General features: G+C 40.2%; 1 protein-coding gene across 1 annotated transcript in view; it reads left to right on the top strand.

The window, feature by feature from the left end:
- Positions 1 to 18,314, top strand: part of TAPT1 (transmembrane anterior posterior transformation 1) — a 53,897-nt gene that overhangs the window by 8,088 nt on the left and 27,495 nt on the right. The window contains exons 2-3 of the mRNA XM_074321651.1: positions 2,437 to 2,567; positions 11,037 to 11,155. Of these exons, the coding sequence (XP_074177752.1) occupies positions 2,437 to 2,567; positions 11,037 to 11,155 (250 nt within the window). The remainder of the gene's footprint in view (positions 1 to 2,436; positions 2,568 to 11,036; positions 11,156 to 18,314) is intronic.

Raw genomic sequence — 18,314 nt, 5'->3', positions numbered from 1 at the left:
AGTAAAGGCGAAAACGAGACAAGAAAATGGGTGCAGTAGGACGCAGGGAAGCACGGGCGAGGGTGAGGCTGTGGGAACCGAGTCGGGGAGGATGGGTTTGCCTGGAACAGGTGGGGACGTCTTCGCAGAGCAGGCCGTGTCTGTGCATGTTCACCTGTGGAAAACTGGAACGGAATTCTCGGGCCCACGAACAGTGTGAACCGACTGACATGTTTGCAGGAAATGAAAAGTAGTGTAACAGGAGGTTTGTGATCTAGAGCTTCAGAAGAGGCAGGTGTGGCGCGACCGGAAAGGTAGCCAGGGGCCAAGCTCTAGGGGCCTGGTCCTCACTGCTGAGGTGTACGGCCTGCCCTGGAGCTAACGAGGAGTCCTGCAGGCTGTCCATGGCTGGTGTGTGGGCGTGCTGACTCTGCCAGGCCAGGGCAGGACCGAGGGGGGAAGACTGGGAGAAGGGCACCAGGCAGGAAGCTGCAGAGAGAGGGTGAGGGCCCCATGAAGGTGGAGTATAGAAAGGAGAGGGAAACGTTCAGTGTCGCAGAGCAAGAATCAGTAGGGCTTGGTGAGAGGACAGAGGCATCGTCAGAATCCACCCTGAGCTGCTAGCGTAGAACTTTCTGGTGATGCTGTGAGCTAGTCAGGGCTGCAGGGAGTGGGGAAGTTAGTGCGTTTAGTTTTGCACATTAAAAGCATCTGGGATTTCCAGGTGGAGTTGCCCAGGAGTCCGAGCTAAAGATACGGTGACTTTCAGATTTTGATGATGGTTAAAAACTTAGACTGTCCAAGGAGAGTATGTGTAGAAAAATAAAGGAAAGAAAAAGAAGGTAACTGAGGACACCTCAGAGAATGCCGCCTGAAGGGACGGCCAGCACGCTCGCTGCTGGAACTATGTTCCTTAGGGCTTGGTGTATAGAGCACCAAACCCGCAACAGCTTCAGGGTCAGGCGGAGGAGCAGGAGCTGCCAGAGACTTCGCACAGAAAAGTCGGCCACTGGAGAGAGAAGTGCCACTGGTGGAGGGGTGGCGGGAGGAATGGGGAAGCCGCGGGGCCAGATGCTGCTCGGGTTCTGGTGAGGTGACATTTGGGGCTCATGACTCAACTAGCGCCCTGGCATCGGTGAAAATGTGTGTGAGTGCGTCTTTTCTGCTTTCTGAGTGTCCCGTCACTTCTCAGCGGTTACATGAAGAATTGGTATTTATGGATCTCAGCGAATCAGAACATCCTTTCCTTTCTCACTGGAAACCTGCCTGAACGGAGTATGAGTATAATGTTTGCGCCTCCACGGGTTTTGGCTGTTCTTGTTTGCTGCTCAAAAGGCTTTTCTTTCTCCCCTTCTAACAGCAGGTCTTGTCCTAGTTCTAGCCAGCCTACAACACATTAGAAAGTCCCCACCCCCCCAGATGTGCCTCAGTGGTGTGCTGATTATTTTGAGCTAAAGGCAACCAAGACTCTCTGGGCTTGAGAGAAACTTCTGCACCTCCCACTCCCCTCCCCCCAACTATCTAGAAGAATTTAAATTAGGGGCCTGGCCTATGATAAGAGTTACTCAGAAATAACTTTTTATCTACCTACATCGCAGGGCAAAGTAATAATTCCTGAACAGGTGCTCTTTCTGCAGCGACCTTCTGAAGCCTCAAGGTGCCTAACCTCGTCCCTTGCTCAGAATGTCATGTATCCCTCATTTTCCCTTTCTGTCTCTGAACCTCTCATGTATGTGGGGGTCTCTGACTCCATATGTGCACTGTCCCCGTACATATGTAGGGATTTGAGTTTGGTCATTTTCTCTAGTGACTGTCTTATGCGCGTTTGATTATTAGACTAGCCCGAAGGAGAACCTCGAGGGTAGAGGAAAGTTTCTTCCCCCCCCACCCACACGATTATTAGCATCATGTTGGTAGTCCTTCATCTAAGGAAATGGCGTGATTTAGACACCTTTGCAGAGCTTCTGTGAGGCTGAAGCTGTTGCACAGTATCCCTGTATGTGCTTCACCCAGGATAGTTCTTAGACTGAAGCAATGCCTGTTAGGTGACTTGGCTGCCTTTAAAAAAAAAAAAATTATACACACACACTCAAACACTCTCTCAAACACACCCGTTTTATGTATCCTTGCTACATACCCTTCTTACCTGCATTCGTGGTCCTGTATCACCTGTAAGACCCAGTACTAGGCTCTCACTAAACACTTTTCTGACTGCTCTGGCTCATAGTAATCGTCCTTTCTGTATTCCTGTGGAATTTTTAGTTTATAACACACAGAGCAGCAATTTTCTCAAGAGTCTTTGGTGATGATTTGCGTGTCGTCACTTCTGGGCACAGAATTATAGATTACTTTGTTTTACTGTTGTTTTATATATGTGTTACCTGTGGCCCCAGCTAGCATGGAAGTTCCTTGATAAATACTGTTCTTTTTGTTTTGTGTCATTTTCTTTTCCTGTAGAGCTTTCATTGTTGAGGTTCCTCAGTGCTGAACTAACAAGAGGGTACTTCCTTGAACATAATGAGGCCAAGTATACAGAAAGAAGAGAAAGAGTATACACTTGTATGCGAATACCAAGAGAATTGGAAAAGGTACTTTTTTTTTTCTATTACCAGACATTATTTTAAAAGTTATGTCAATGTGTTAATTATTTAAAAAAAAAAAAAGTATGAAAAGCCTGAGTTGAGCTTTTAAAATATTGGAAATAATGTGATCATAAATAAATACATTGGGAAAGTAGGAATTCCCATACAGGAATAGACTTTAAAGAGTATATTTTTAGTGTAAGATCCAATGGTTCTGAACTTTGCTTATTATTAAACTTAACGTATTTCCTTTTATGTCCCATCCAAATAATTTTTTCCAAGGACTTAATCTCCACTTACTCCTTTAGTTCTCTTCAGTTTTGTTTTACCAAATGCAGTTTCTTTGTCCATTCAGCATGATAAATTATTTAATTTTAGCTTCTTTTAAGGTTTCAGTTTTTCAGAAAGCTCTCATATTTAAAAACATAAATGACAATCTCTTCAAAGAAAAAGAAAACTCGTTTTACCTTCATCACAGAAAACATTACATTATAGGATAAGCATAGTTATAACAGCACTAAAATTTTTACACGCCGTATTCTGTGATTATCTCACTCTGTCAAGGCCAGTCAGGTAGGACAGGAAGGCCGCTCTTTTTCCTTTGCATTGCTAGGGTTTGTGACTAAGCAATACCAAAATTTCTTCCTAGAAAGAAATAATTAAGAAATAATTCAGGTTTAGCTATATTAAACTATGTCTTCATACTTTCATAGTAACATGAAACTTACAATATTTCAATCACTTCCTTGGAATTGTACTTTCTATCAGAGTGGCTTTCAGAAGAGTTGTTGGTTTGCTTTATCAGTGTATTATAATGACAAGAGGTGTGGAAGACAGAAGTAAGGATCTAGCTGGTTTGGCTGGTGTGCTTCCTTTTTTTGACAATCCATCAGTTTGGTAGGAGAAAGAGAGTTGGATTTAGAGTGACAACTTGAAAAATGTTGCATTACATAGGTTATTGGTGGCGTGTCCCGTGCTGAAGTTTTAGGAAGTTGGGTGTAGTAATTTATGTAGTAGGGTGAGGTGTAGAGAGCTGGGGAGCAAGCAAGGATTCTGGGAGAGAACAAATGTGAGGGGGCAGCCATTTGTCGCCTTTGTCAGGATCACTGAATATGCTGGGTTCTCACTGCGTTGTTGCTTTTCTTGCTTTTCTAGCGAGTTCTAGGGTTCTGAGAAGGAGCCAGGGGCCTGGTAGATGAGAAGGGAGGAGGAGGAGTGTGTGTGGCGCCCTCTGCAGCAGCCCTCCTCCAATGCAGGACTGCCTTTGTTTTGTGTGTTGGAATGTATTTAAGATTTTGTTGCGGGGCTGGGTAACATTTCTTCTGCTTGAAAAAAAAACAAACTAATTTTTGTGTCTTTCTTAAAACACTTTTAACTTGCTTTGCAAAGTTCACTTTTTCTTCCAATAATAAGCCATGAGATGGATGTGTGGCCTGTGTTCCTGGATAGGACAATGCCAGCCACATGCAGTTTTTACTTACCTGGTCTGTACAGAGGAATTTTTTTCTTCCACCTGTCTGAGCAGTTCTGGACTCCCATTTTTCTCTAGGGAGAACACAGAGGGATTTGCCTGCAGCGCACAGCCAGACCAGGGCCACACCCAGGGGACTGCTTCAAAGCGGGGAGGTGTCTGTGTGACCCCTTTTATTACTCCTCCTGCGGCAGAAATAATGAGCCTGGCATCCCCTCATAATTCCGTCACCTCATCACAGGCAGGTTCAATACGCATGTCCTTCTCTTTATTAGTCACATCGAAATAACAAGCAAGCTTCTGAGTAGATTTCTCACAGAAACTTGTAAGCATTTTATGTTTGTTATGGTGAGTATTAAGTTGTCTTCTGGGGAAAATGGCCACAGGTCTTGATAAGACTTAAGTATAAATTCATGTTTTTCAAATGATGGTCCATTATAGGACCATTGATGGGTGACCCGTAAGGTAAGTTGCCAAGTAAGACGTTTTTTTCAAAGAAAAGAATAGGGAACATATTAGAGAACATTGCCTGTACTAACGGTAAGTGTTTTTTCATGGAACTTCGGTTTCATTTGTACGTATGTAAAATGTGTAACGTCAGAAAACTTGCATCAACACTGCTCACACGCAGTTGTAATAATTTTCTAATTCTGTTGCCCTTAAGAGAGGCTTTTGGCTTTAGGCCTATTTAGGGAAATTTGATTTAGTCTCTTAGAACAGTACTTTCAGAAGCTTTATTGCTTAAAATGTGTGATAGGATTTGGAGCAATTTCTTCTAAACTTCTAAGACTAAGTGCAACATAGAGGAAAGGAGAGGTAGATTTCAGTTGAATTATAGGCTTACATGTCTCTGATAACAGCATGAATTCACTCGGATACTCGGAGGCCTTTATTTCATATGCGTGGGGTTTTGCTCTCGTTGTCAGAGTTGGGGGGCCAGAGATTCATCGAAATTGTTCTTGTAGGTTTGCTTTGTGTTTACACTTGTCTGTTCTATTAGATGGTACCTTACTCGTTGTTCTTGTGTTTTGGTGAACGTTATATTTTCACCTAGCCTTTTGAGGAAGAGAAATTTGATAATTAAAGAGTACTTCTGCAAGCGTTGCAAATACTATAAAACATGTAACGAGTGTTCATACTCTAAAGTCAAGAGAAAGGTCAACTTAATATCTGTTACTGAACCTGTTTACTGATGTAAATGAATCCCAGGTATCCACAGGCTAGTTTTGTCATCTGTGTGAATCCAAAACTTCAGGCAATAGTAAAGAAATGCTTATCATAGTCATTTCTAAAATTGTCTAATGTATTTAAATGCTAATTTAGGGAAGTACCGATCACTTAGTCACATATTTACTTATTTTCTCCATTTTTGTTTTAAATACTTACTATGTTCCTGGTACTTGTGTATTGTGGAAGTACAGAGCTAAACATAAGACTTGAGATAGTAACAGCAAGTTGATGAGAAAAAGAGATAGATTTTGTATGTACATTGTAGGGCATATGTGTGTGTGTCTGGGGGGTGGTTATGCTAGAAAGATCCATATGGGAAATTGTTAGGTACGTACAAGAACGGACAGTACACTGGTAAGATAGGTTGGATCCAGGGTGCTTTTTGTGGTTAGGATCAGGAGTTTAGACTAGCTTCGGGAGGAAACTATTAAAATATATTTCTTAGGGATACTTTAGCTGTGTATGTAACAGAATACCTCACAGCGGCTTAAATAAGATTTTGTTAAAACAAGTCTAGAAGAAGGAGAGCTCATTGTTGCAGCAGATTCATGAAGCCGGCAGGAACCCAGTCCTTTTTGTCTGTCTATTTGGCCATCGTTGGCACATGGGCAATTTGGTGCTCTTGCTCATTGCCTTTTAATAGAAAGATGACAGCTACAACCTCAGGCATTATGTCTGCCATGTAATCAGAAAAAAGAGGAGATGGCCAGTGCCACCTTTTTGACTGTCCCTTTTATAAACAATTGAAAACTTTCCCAGCATACTTCCTTCTGCTTCTGTCTTCTTTGCCAACCTGAGTTATATAGCCATCCCCAGCTGCATGGCCAACAAGGACGGTGAGTATTCCTATGCTTTTCCAACAAAAGGACAAACAGATCGAGAATGGTCATTGGGTTAGCCATCCCCAAGCTGTGCTTCCGAATAGTATAACAGTGTTCAATGTGGATTGGAAATAAGAGAAGCAAGAAAATCTCAGAAACTTTCCATGTGCGTGATCTTTCTTCAAATTAAAATCAATTGATCGATTGATTTACCTCTGCATGTTTCTTATGTCAGATGTAGGTTGTAATTACTAGGAAGTCTTTAACAAAATTACGTCTTTTCTGTGGTTACATGTTTATGTAACCTTATCTATCACAGAAGTTAAAACTAAAATGAAAACACATTTTTGAATTTTCTTTACCTGGTAATTCTATGCTTTTCGGCAATCCTATATTTCAATTACCATGTTTTGTACATTATAGTTATTTAATACATTTCAAAAAAAATTGAATTCAACTGATTAGTCTTAAATGGAACTATTTAGTTGCCTGAAAAATCTAGTGACTTTTTATTTTTAAGCTTTAAATTTGTCAGGTTGAAGATATACATGTTGCTATAGGTATAGAATTCATTATTTTTAGGCATAGACTATTGCTATTATTGAAAGAGAGAAAGGGTACTGTCACACAGTGGAAGATTTGGGGTCAAGATTCAGTACCCTTAGCTTCTCATCTCAGGTCTGCAGGTAATAGCCCTGTGGCCTGATCAAGGCCATGAACCTTCTTTGGCTTTGACTTTCTTCATCTAAGATTAGACGGGTGGACTAGGTCATCTCCAGTGGGCTGAATCCCTGACTGGGTCAGTTTGCCTACACGCAACAGGAACAGGAGTGAAGGGAAAGGTTCCATGTCTGGTTGAGGACCTTAGCTGTGCTTGTTTGAGGATCGGGGGGGTAGCATTCAGGACAAATCATTTAAGAAGTTCCTTTCAAAATAATGAACTTAATCAAAGTGTCACATGAAGCTTCCAAGTGACACTTAAAGAAGGACAGGAGATTGTTGTATTTCTCAAAAGGAAAACAGTGGCATATGACGGTTTCATTACTTTCTAGTCACACCTTGTATATTTCTGGAAATTTTCGTTAGACGTTACTTAAGACTGCTTGTTATGGTTATTTGGTCCGAATAAAAAGGAAAAAGTAATTGCCTATTTTGTCAAGGTGTCGTACAAATTATCTGAAGGTGTGAAAGTACACATTATTCTCATTAGTGATATATAGCAAAGCTTTTAATTCTGAATAACACATTTTCAAAGCTAAGAGTAAATCTAAATATGAAATTTTTATGCCTTTTGTAAGTTTGATTTATTAAATGCCTATTATTTCTGCATTTTTTTATGATGGTAGGCAAACTGGCTAAAAAGATGAGTTAGCACAAAGAAAATTACGTTAACCCCTTTGTCTAGTAAAAAATAGTGAGTGAGATCGTTTTGTTCCGCTCAGACTGCTTCAAAGATGGTAGGGTCTTGGGTCAGACAGACCTGGGCTCGAAAGCCAGTTCCTCCCTCTGACCTACTGCTCTGGGCAAACATTCAGCGTCCAGAGCTGTGGTTTCCTCTTGTATTGAGCAGGGATGATTAGAAACTACCTCAAGGAGCTGTGAGGAGGATGAGGTAGTCAGCACTTACCACTGGCTTGGAGGGCCACAAGCATCGGGGATATTCTTTGCACAGCCCTTTCAGACTCCTGGGTCGCCGTGCAAAGTAAATGAGATAGATAGCTATTCCCTTACAGCTTCCGCGAGGGTGCCAGGCTGTCCTTACCCTGTGTGTACTGCTTTACCTCCTTCGAGGAGGGATGAATCTTGTTTACGTTTTGAGGAAATTTTCTCATTTTCGTTTGTAAAGAATTTAAAATGCTGTATCTTACGAGAAAGTGTAACATTCTAACAATAGGTACAGTAGTTGGGTCACTTTTCCACATTTCCAAACCCTGGGAGGCATTTCTTTTGCTTGTGTGTTGTGTATTCTCACACCCACAAATGCCTTCTTTCCACCCGGTTGAAATTTATCAGATCTCAGTCACCTGTTTTCTTTCCATTTTAATGTCGAGGCCTATTGTATTGATAGAGTGCAGTGTGGGAAGATGATTGTGTTCCCTCTGAGTTTATTGGGCTGGTTTCAAATGTGAAGGGGCAGGCGCATTAGACTTTAGTTCCTAGTGTTTACCATAAATAATACTCGCGCAGATTCCTCTAAGCCAAAGAAAGGCGCCTGTCCTTCTCTTCTTCATAATTCTCTTTTCTCCTCTGTGCTCTCAAGAGCCCATGCTTCCTGCTCCTGGAGAGCTTCCTTCACCGTCCCTGCCGCCCCCAGCTCCCACCCACCCCTCCGGTGCCCAGTCCACCGTCTCCACGTGGCAGTGGTCCTCCACTTCTCGGATGTCGTTAGGGATGTCTTCTTCTGTGGAGCTTCTTCTAAATCTCCCCAAGCTGCTCCCTCCCTGCATCCTTAGTTCTGTCAGCACTGTTACCACGGCTTCAACCTTCTTTATGTACCTGCTGGTGTCTCTGCTGAAACTTGACTGAGCTTACTGAGGGCAGGACACCATCCTTGTGTCCTGCCTGGCTTTGTGCCCCCTGGACTGATCATGTGACATGGCTCATGTTAACAGCGTCGTGGACATAGGATGAATGAGTATTGTGTGCGTCCCGGTGTAAGGTCGCAGGAAAGACAGCTGCTTACGCCCCTTCGCAGCATGCTGCATACACACTGAAACACCTCCTGGGACTGTCGGGTTGCTGGCAGTTCCTGCCTTTGGAGTGGAACAGTCCACCAGCAAACACAGAAAGGTTTCTCAGTGACCAGTGACAGGAGACAAATAAATAATGACCACTAGCTTTACGTGGACTGTGTTCAGTCTTCTGCAACACTCCGTTGTGTGTAAGTGTGTAAAACAAGGAAACAGACTCAAACCAACTGCTGGCGACAGACAGAATGACTCATTCTGAGCAGCTATCATGGGAAGACTGAAAACGTCATCTGCGACACATGACGATAGTTTAACATTGTACCAGGTGTGCTTGAAAAATATGGTGAATGTTTAAATAAAAAAAATTATTACAGTAAAAGACACATTGCCATTAATCCCCTTCAAAATGCTCGCCCTTGCTTTGAACACACGTATCTCATTGTTCTTGACACTTTCTGCAGCAGTTCTAGAAGTCCTCTTTCGTAAGTGTCTTTACTTCATCCTCCATCTTGACAACGCTCCGTGTCACACATCACTTCTGGTTCGGCAATTTCTGTCAAATAATAACATTACGGTGTGTCCTCATCCACTTTATTCACTGGATCTGGCACTGTGAAACTTCTGGCTCTTCCCCAAAGTCAAAATGACCATGAAAGGTAAGCATTTTGACTCGATGCAGGACATTGAGGCAGCCACAACAGTGCAACTAAAGACACAAAAGAGGACTTCCAGAACTGCTTCAGAAAGTGGCAAGAACAATGGGATAAGTGTGTTTGAAGTGAGGGGGAGTATTTTGAGGGGGATTAATGGCAATGTTTTTTACTGTAATAATTGTTTTTATTTACACATTCACTGTAGTTTTCGATCATACCTTGTACTTTAATTGTTGTTCATGATGACCCTAAAAAAATTATTAGGGTCTCTGCATTCTGAATATATGTATATGAGAAATACATTTTTGAGGCATCTTGCAAAAATTAATGTGTCCTTTCTTTTAAAGGTGTGCTATTAGTTTGCTAAGGCAGCTATAACGAAGTACCACAGATGGGGTGGCTTAAAATCACAGCTCTGGAGGCTGGAAGTCTTAAGATCAAGGCATCAGCAGAGCTGATTTCTTCTGAAGCCTCTCTCTTTGGCTTGTAGGTGGCCGTCTTCTCCGTTTTTGTTTCATCTTCCTTCTGTCTGTCTCTGTATCCAAATTTCCTCTTCTAGTAAGGACACCAATCATACTGGATTAGAGTCCACTCTAATGAACTCATTTTTAACTGAATTACCTCTTGAAAGACCCCATCTCCAAATACAGTCACATTCTGAGGTGCGGGGAGGGGTTAGGACTTCAACATGAATTGGGGGTGGGGGTGCAATTCTGCTTGTTAACTGTGGATTTTAACTATTTAATATATCATACTCGTATGCAGGACAGTTTATTGACTAAGGATACATGGGGTGTTATGTGTGAGGGAGGGCATATACATCATACCAGGCTCGTGTGTCAAACGTACAGGAAGTCACCGCTCTTACAATTACAGAGTTTGGTCACATGGGTGTGGCTACTTCTCCAAGCCACCAAGACTCCACCCTCCTTCTATGAAGTATAGTCGTACATTTAACGGGTGAAAATGTATAATGTTACAAAAAATAGGAAGGATGTGGTAAGGACGCAAGAAAGGGGGAGAGAGACAAACATTAGCAGCTACTCCTGCAATTAAGAATAACGTCTTCTGGACATAGCTAGTTGAAGTGCACATGAAATTGTCTTAAAAATAATCATCAATTTAGATATTTTAACATAAAGAAACAGTATTTTAATACAGTGTGTATTTCAATATTTCCCAGTCATGAAACACTGTGAAAAAGAGGAAATAGCAAAATTATACAGAGTAAAAGTTAGAGTTAAGAGTTTTATCCAAAGGTTTTCTATACTATCTTTAAAATTTGAGGAAGTACTCAGAAAGCCATGGCAGACGTTGCATAGCTCTGGTTAAGGGCAACTTGTCTTTTGAGTAATCGACTTCTATAGGTGGTAAACCAAAGACTCTAGAAGAAGAAGTACAGGTTTATACTTTAAAAAAAGGATTTTTCATTAAAATATGGCTAATATACACAAGTAGGATTATTAACTTGTTATTCTCATAACTAAGTTATGACAAATGAATTTCCCACAAAGTTTAGAAATTCCTTGTTTAAAATTTTCATGTATAATTATTTAAAGAATATTTATTTTATATTTTGTTTCGTTTTCTTCTCTCCTTTTAAAATCCAGCTCATGGTTTTTGGAATCTTTCTGTGCCTGGATGCATTTCTATATGTGTTCACCCTGCTTCCTTTACGAGTTTTTCTGGCACTATTCCGGCTCTTCACTCTGCCTTGCTATGGCTTAAGGTAAGTTGAAGATCATGAACTATTTTAAGTTAAATTATTTTTACTGCTTGTAGTTGTTAAACTACATAATCACTTGGATAGGTTTTTCAGAATAGGGATAATTCATATACTTTCATTCACATTTTGGTCTTTAATGCATACACTAATGTTCTTTATCTTTGTAATGAATAGAATATAATATGTTTATATAATATTTGTACTTTGAATATGTGTATTCATTTTCTGAATGATTTTGAACCAGAGCCTTGCTTTGGCCAGTAAGTGAACGTTATTAACGCAGGAGGCTGTGTACAGGGAGAGTAGGAAGGGCCTAGGACCTGAGAGTCAAAGACCTCGTTGCCACTGCGCCACCTCACCCTGCACCGTTATTTTCTGCAAGTCCCTTGGCCACCTGGGCGTCAAGACTGGGTTCTAGGCTGGGAGATGGGGATGAGTGGGTGGTCTCAATCTACTAGGGAGTCCTTACTACAGGGGTTTCTCCTGCACCCTGTTTGAGAATCACTTTTTAGTGGCCTAGGGAGCCTTAGTAGCTGATTACAGGTGAGACTCCCGCTGATTTGTGAGAGGGGAAAACTCTCGAAGACTCTTGTCCCGAATGGGAAGGATCAGACAGCCCGAACCAACATGGATTAGCTGGTGAGCTGTGGGCCGCTACTTGAGTTCTTGAAGCCTGTTTCCCCATCAGTAAAAAAGGGGGTACTGAGAACCTAGCATCTTTTACCGCAAAGATGGTGAGGAGTAAATCGAATACCCAGCGTAATGCCTGGTTCACAGTAGTCCAGAACAAATACTAATTTCCTTCCCTTTTTTTCTCCACCAAAACTAGGAACAGTACGATGAAAATGTTAAGCTTACATGACTCTTGATGTGTTATTGGTCCTGAGGTTAGAAGAAGTTTCGATATTACGGTTTTCTTTCTTTGTGTAGTTATGTCGACATGTCTCCACTCCGTGTAGTCACTCGCTATAACATTACATGGTTCTTAGCATAGTTGCCCAAGTGACATTTCTGATATGCATCACTTTTCTAAACGCATTTTATTCCAGAAACGCTTTGAAAAACGCTGAAACGCACAATAACATGTGAAACTTCATTTAACTATAAAGTAGGTGACTAGTCTGTGATATATAATTAAAATTATGATTAATAACAGCCATGGAAACTGAGTTACAAAATTATTGGTTGATCTACAGACTTACATGCTGATTTTTTTTTTAAACACTAAAGTCATGGAAGATTCTCTTTTAAAATAGTAAATAAGCAGATACTTAATACTTAGTAAGCACTGAATAACACATATTGTTCCTTTTGTTTTTTTATTTTTTTTTATATTGTTCCTTTTAAAAATGATCCTTAATCAGCTTTAATAAGGAAGAAGTCCTTTCAGTATATATGGAACAATTTATTGATCATGGTGATCAAATGGTGAAGAGTAAAAATTCTTCTTTGCATGATCACGCGGAGTAAAACAATTACGAGAACACCATTGTTATATGTGATACTTTACACTCTGTAACCTTCCTCTCCAGAATGAGAGGATTGCGATATGTTTTTAAGTACGTGTTAATCAATGGGAAAATCTTTTTGGGAATTTATCATCAACTTTAAGATATATTCAAGTACATCCTTTATACTTTTGGGAGAATTTTTAAGAAGGCTTTATTCTTATTAGCAAACCTTTTTTAAAAGATGTTTGTAATATTTGTAGCACAGTTAATATTAACAAAGCCTAACCTCCGGTATTATTTTCTTTTATCACTATTGGAAGCTCAATAAAATCATGGTTATTTCAGTTACCTTTTCAGAAGACGATAAAAACAAATCTAACAAGACATTACTAAATATAAAGCTTCATGTGTGATTGCATAACAGAGGTGAACACATGGACGTGTAGGGAAAGCCAGGTGAAGCTACCTGACAAAATAACTGATGCCATGTAGGTGTTTTCACGTTTACACTATGAGCTAAGTTACCTTTTAGTTACTCTGATCTACCGTGAGGCAAATTGTGTTCTAGCCATCTTTAAGTGAATGACTTTTAAATACATGTCATGTTCTAAGTGGCCATTGGCATGAGGAGATAAGATATTCACAGGATATTATTCTGAGGCCTCTCTTCTTCTGGAGTGGGTCCTTCCTTGGGGATGTCAGCACATGGCAGAGTTCACCGAGTGACAGTAGGGACTTGCAGTGTTCCCCAGGGCCCCTTTTTTAGGCTCTTACTTGAAGAACCATCTTGTTGTTGTATAGGCATTTAACTGTGTCATTTCTTTGTGTTTCTTGTCACTTGGGGAAGCAGGGCACCAAAGTAGCATTGGAGAAGTCTTTCAGTGTTTGCAAACTAAGAGTTATTGTGGGGAGTTCAAAAATCTTCAGTCCTCTACTCCCATTTGCTTTGTTCAGTGGCTGATGGTCCCTGGAGCCAATGGTTTCTATATATTTTAAGGTTTTTTTAACACATAAAAATGATTGCTTTTGTATATTTATATTCTCAATCTAAATTAATTTCAGTAATATTTAAAAACAAAATTAAAGTGTGTTCTACTTTTAAGGTTTTATAACGAAAGTAACACTAGAGGGCAGCCTATTATGTTGCACCCTGCATTTCAGACTTAATTTTAAGTTTCCCTGTGCAAACAGTTCTTAACTATTTCTGCAATTTGGATCAACTGAAAAATTACTTTTTATGTTGTCACTAATAAATATATGCTATATGTAAAATGTGAAATGCAGTTAAAATTATGTAACAAAACTTCCCGCTATTTTAACTACCTCTGTGAGTGAGTATAGGCTGGGTTACACAGAATATGAAAACACTGCCTACTGTTTCAGTGCCTTCATACTTTATTAAAATTGAGTAATTTGTGCTTACAGTGATATGGGGTACAATTTGTATTTTCTTTGGTCAGTTTAGTAAACAGTGTCTTTTTGAGCATTATTTTTAAAAGTACCAAACTTGAAATATTTGAAACTTAAAATATATTGTGAAAAAATGTTAAAGCTATTAATATTGTGTGTAAGAACTTTCAGATATTTTAAAAATATAAAAATACGTTTTATTTTTGTAAAATTATTATTCAGGAATAGCCAAATTTTGCCTTCCTATAGCTTTTCTCCCAACCTTCTCCACTCCCATTAAAGATTATCTAATTTCTCTTGCCTGTAGCTGTATCATGTTCCGTCTTTCTCAGCCAGTAAAAAGTGCTCTTTTCCTCAGTCTGACTTTATTTTTTCCAAGGGATAAGAAGAAATTAAAGAGACTAGCAAATAAGTTGATTATATTCTTTTTGTTTTCTTTTTTTCACTCTCCTCTATTTCAGTCTTTTCTGTAAAAAACAAGTTATTCTCTTCCTTGTCTCTTAGTTCTTTGAAATTATTCCCCCAAAAGGGGGAAAAAAGGTATTTGTCAAAGTAATCCAGAGGCTGGCATGAAAACAGTAATTTGTAGTCTCTGCTATTGTTTGTTTCAGTATCATATCTGTAGGAAAATAATATTATTGTTGCCTTTTCATATTTGAGATTAGTGTTCTCACCTCCTCCTCTTGTAGTTATATCTGGTACAGAATCCAGGAGAGGCTTTTGAAAGCTGACACCCTCCGGGATTTTCTGCTTTAGAATCTATCTGAGCCTATTTCTGAATCTTCTGTAAACTTGCAGTGGCTTTTGGTGTCGGTTTTGTTGTTTTGCCAGCATGTAAGTGAGTGCGCAAGGACTCTGCCTCTCGCTAAAGCTGGGACGGGGGCGCAGGGGGCGGGGGCACAGAGGGCAAGGGGGCCTGGGCGCAGAGGGCCAGCAATTCTGCAGCTCTTTGGGAAACCCAGCCTTCATCGTGATTGCTCCACTGCTGGGCATCTTGCCGGCTGTTGACCGTTAAAATATTGTTCACTTTAAGATGTTGACAGGATAATTATCTTGACTCTGTAGTTGTGTGTGTTGTCTGCAAAGGATACACTGCTTCCATAAAGAGTGTGCATCTGTCCTGAGTAATCTCAAGAATACTGAGTTAAAACTATTCTAATAAATACACCTAGATTCTTTTTCTTTTTCCCTCCCTTCTTCCGCCACCTCTGCCGCCGCCCCCTCCCCCCTTCAAGCTGTTGTTTCTCAGTCTAGTTGTGTAGGACACAGCTCCCTGGCCCATGCTGGTATTATGAGCCTTGCCCACCCCCCCTCCAGCTGCAGTAGTCGGTAGGCCGCTCACGGCAGCTCACAGCAGGTCTTGCTGGCTGCTGGCCGCTCACGATGGCTGCTGGCCACTCATGCTGGCCACCGGCCACTCATGGCAGCACATGGTAGCACACAGCCGCTGACGCTGGCCGCCGGCCGCTCATGGCTACACAGTAGCCCAGGGCAGCACTCAGCAGCTTAGGGCAGCTTACGCCAACCTCACAGCAGCCCAGCTCCAGGGAGAACTGTTGTTCACAATCTTAGCTGTAGAGGGCGCAGCTCACTGGCTCATGTGGGAATCTAACCTGCGACCTCGGTGTTAGGAGTATGGCCCTCCAACCACCTGGGCCACTGGGCCAGCTCCTTAGATTCTTTAAAAGCAGATGCAGTTAGGTATTTCTTCCCTTTCCCAAATAGGGTAGTATCGTTTTAGAAAAACATTCACGATGCTTCTTGAATGAGGATAACTTTTTTAAAAATAAGTTTTGATTTATTATATGAGGTATCTGTGTTTCTCGGAAGAATGAAATTATTTTGGTTTTTTTTTAGAAAAGTAGACTGCTCTGTATTATGCTAAGAGAGGTACCAAACATGATTTTCCCAAGTTTACTTGTAGAATAAAGAATAACCCATTGTTGAAGTTTTTTCTAATTTGCCTGGCATTTTTGTAACTCCTCTTTCCTCCTTGAACTTGTGACTTCATGTTGTGTTTTAGAATTCTCAGTCATATTTGAGTTAAAAATTGAGGGAGATTATAAAGACAAATGATACTATCTGGTGCTGAGAACTGATAGTTATTTTTGAAAACTTTTAAAACACTTTAGACCGGGGGTGTCCAAACTTTCTTCAACGTTTTTCACCTAGGACCATATGCGGTAAAATACACAAATAGCCGGGCGACTCACTCGAGGTGAAGTACGTATTGCCTCACCTGGTTTATTTAAGTAAACTAAATATATTTTTGGAATTTGCTGCGGGCCAATTAACAATGGATTGCAGACCACAGTTGGCCTGCGCGGGCCGCAGTTTTGACACCCCTGCTTTAGACAGTAACAAGTGTAGAGTAGGTTTAAGTACTAAATACTAGAGTATTTTTCTTTCATTATTAGAGCAAATAAAATATGTACAAGCAAATTTGCTGATATCTCACCCTGGTTTTAGGCATTTTTGAGGCTTCTTGGACTTCTTTTTATTTAAAGAAGCAGTAGTGTCTTTTTCTTTTGAGAGTTTACTTCATAGGAAAGCTCTTATCTTCCAGAATAATTATGAATTTAAAATGCTTGAGAGTTTCTTAACCCATTGGGTTACCTCTATATGCCTTACTTTCTTCAAAATAGTTCTACCTAAAATTAACCGCACACATACAGTCGATTTTTCTTTTTAGACATATGCCTTAATCTTGGCCTGAGTGATTCATGCCGTCCTGTAACACATGTAGGGAGAGCTCTTGGTAACTTACTCTGGGGAAACAATTATGTCTGGTATGTCCTCTTACCAGGGACGATCTATGTGGCTGATTTGTAGAGAGCAGTATGTTTGTTTTATTAGAGAGTCTTCGTAACAACAGGTTTTGTTGTCCCCTTTCCTCACCATGACGCTCTAAGCAGGGTAGCAACATTACAACCTTCTCTCTTTCTTTCTCTCTTGTAAATCAGACCGAAGGGAGGAGCACTTTCACTTCCTTTATAGAATGGAATGTGGTGTCACAGGGACTCCTTGTGGTGAGTAAACCCTGATTTTTCCTTCTATATTCTTGGCCAAATTGACATCAGTACAAACAAATTATGAATTAAAATGCAGAAAAATAATAATAACAGCACAGGCAGATATAACCATTTGGGGATGGACTCATAGTGAAGTGTTACTTGGTGGTAAAGTTTTGTCCACTTTGTACAGGATTTCACATGATCTCACCTAACATAGGAAAATCACTCAGTAAAATGATCTTGGATTTAAACACGTTGGTCCAGATGTGACAGCAGATACTCATCCCCAATGTCACAGCAGTCCACTGAGGTTAGTCCCTTCCACGTGAGCAGTTTTTATTTTGTATCACTCTCAGCACTCAACGTAGCTTTATAAAACTAGTTATTTTTGTTTCTAGTATCATTTGAAATTATTTTAAAGCCCAAGGAAAGTGTTAGTCATTCAGTTAAAACATCTTAATCTCAATACTTTATTCCAATTAACTTTAAAATTATAAAGGGACTTCTCTTTCCACAATGGGAACCATATTTAATATTTAACATTTTTTATTTCAATAGTGCTTATATTTCTTCATTCTTTCAATTGTACCACAAGTAGCTTAAAATGTTAAAAGAGAGAAAGAGAGAAAGAAACAAAGATCCAGCCTATGTATTTTATAATGAAATATCTCATGCTGACACTTTGGCATGTTTTAATACCAGTTTGAAAATGAACTAGGTGGGGGTTACCCCATTTCTCCTGCTCATTTTTGTATTGTCTCTTCTTCCTTCTTGATCTTTCTGTCCGAGACCAGTTTTTACTTTAATCTTGGCCAACATATATCTTCTGCTTAAGAGGGGGAGGTCGTCTTTGCTATATCATCTGTTCCCATGTTAGCCCTTTGAGGCAATGGGAACACTTCAGTTGGTAATTGTGCATCCAGTGGAAGTATTTGAATGAGTAACATAAAATTTAGAAATGTAGAAAATTTGGTTTCTGAAAGAGTGGTTTAACTTGCAAATTAAAAAAAAAATTAAGTTCCGTTGAATGTCTTGTTTAATATTACTTGTTTTGCAGTAACTCAGAGCCAACCTGTAAAATAGATTCGTAGGTTTTCACAGCTTACTCCACTTGTTTATGCGTTCGTATAGGATTTTCAGCTTTTGCAAAATGAATTGCCAGTGACTGCTGTTTAACAGACATTTATAAGGAAGAGCTTTGGCCTGAAAGTAATGTTCAAAAGCCAATTTAGAGTTGATTGGCAGGGCTGTGGATAAGCTTCTTATGGTGTTGGAAATGCTTATCAG

This window comes from Rhinolophus sinicus, linkage group LG02, assembly GCF_036562045.2.
Source record: "Rhinolophus sinicus isolate RSC01 linkage group LG02, ASM3656204v1, whole genome shotgun sequence".
NCBI lineage: Eukaryota > Metazoa > Chordata > Mammalia > Chiroptera > Rhinolophidae > Rhinolophus > Rhinolophus sinicus.
The sequence above is the reverse complement of the archived record's forward strand: the minus strand, read 5'-3'. Positions and strand labels throughout refer to the sequence as shown.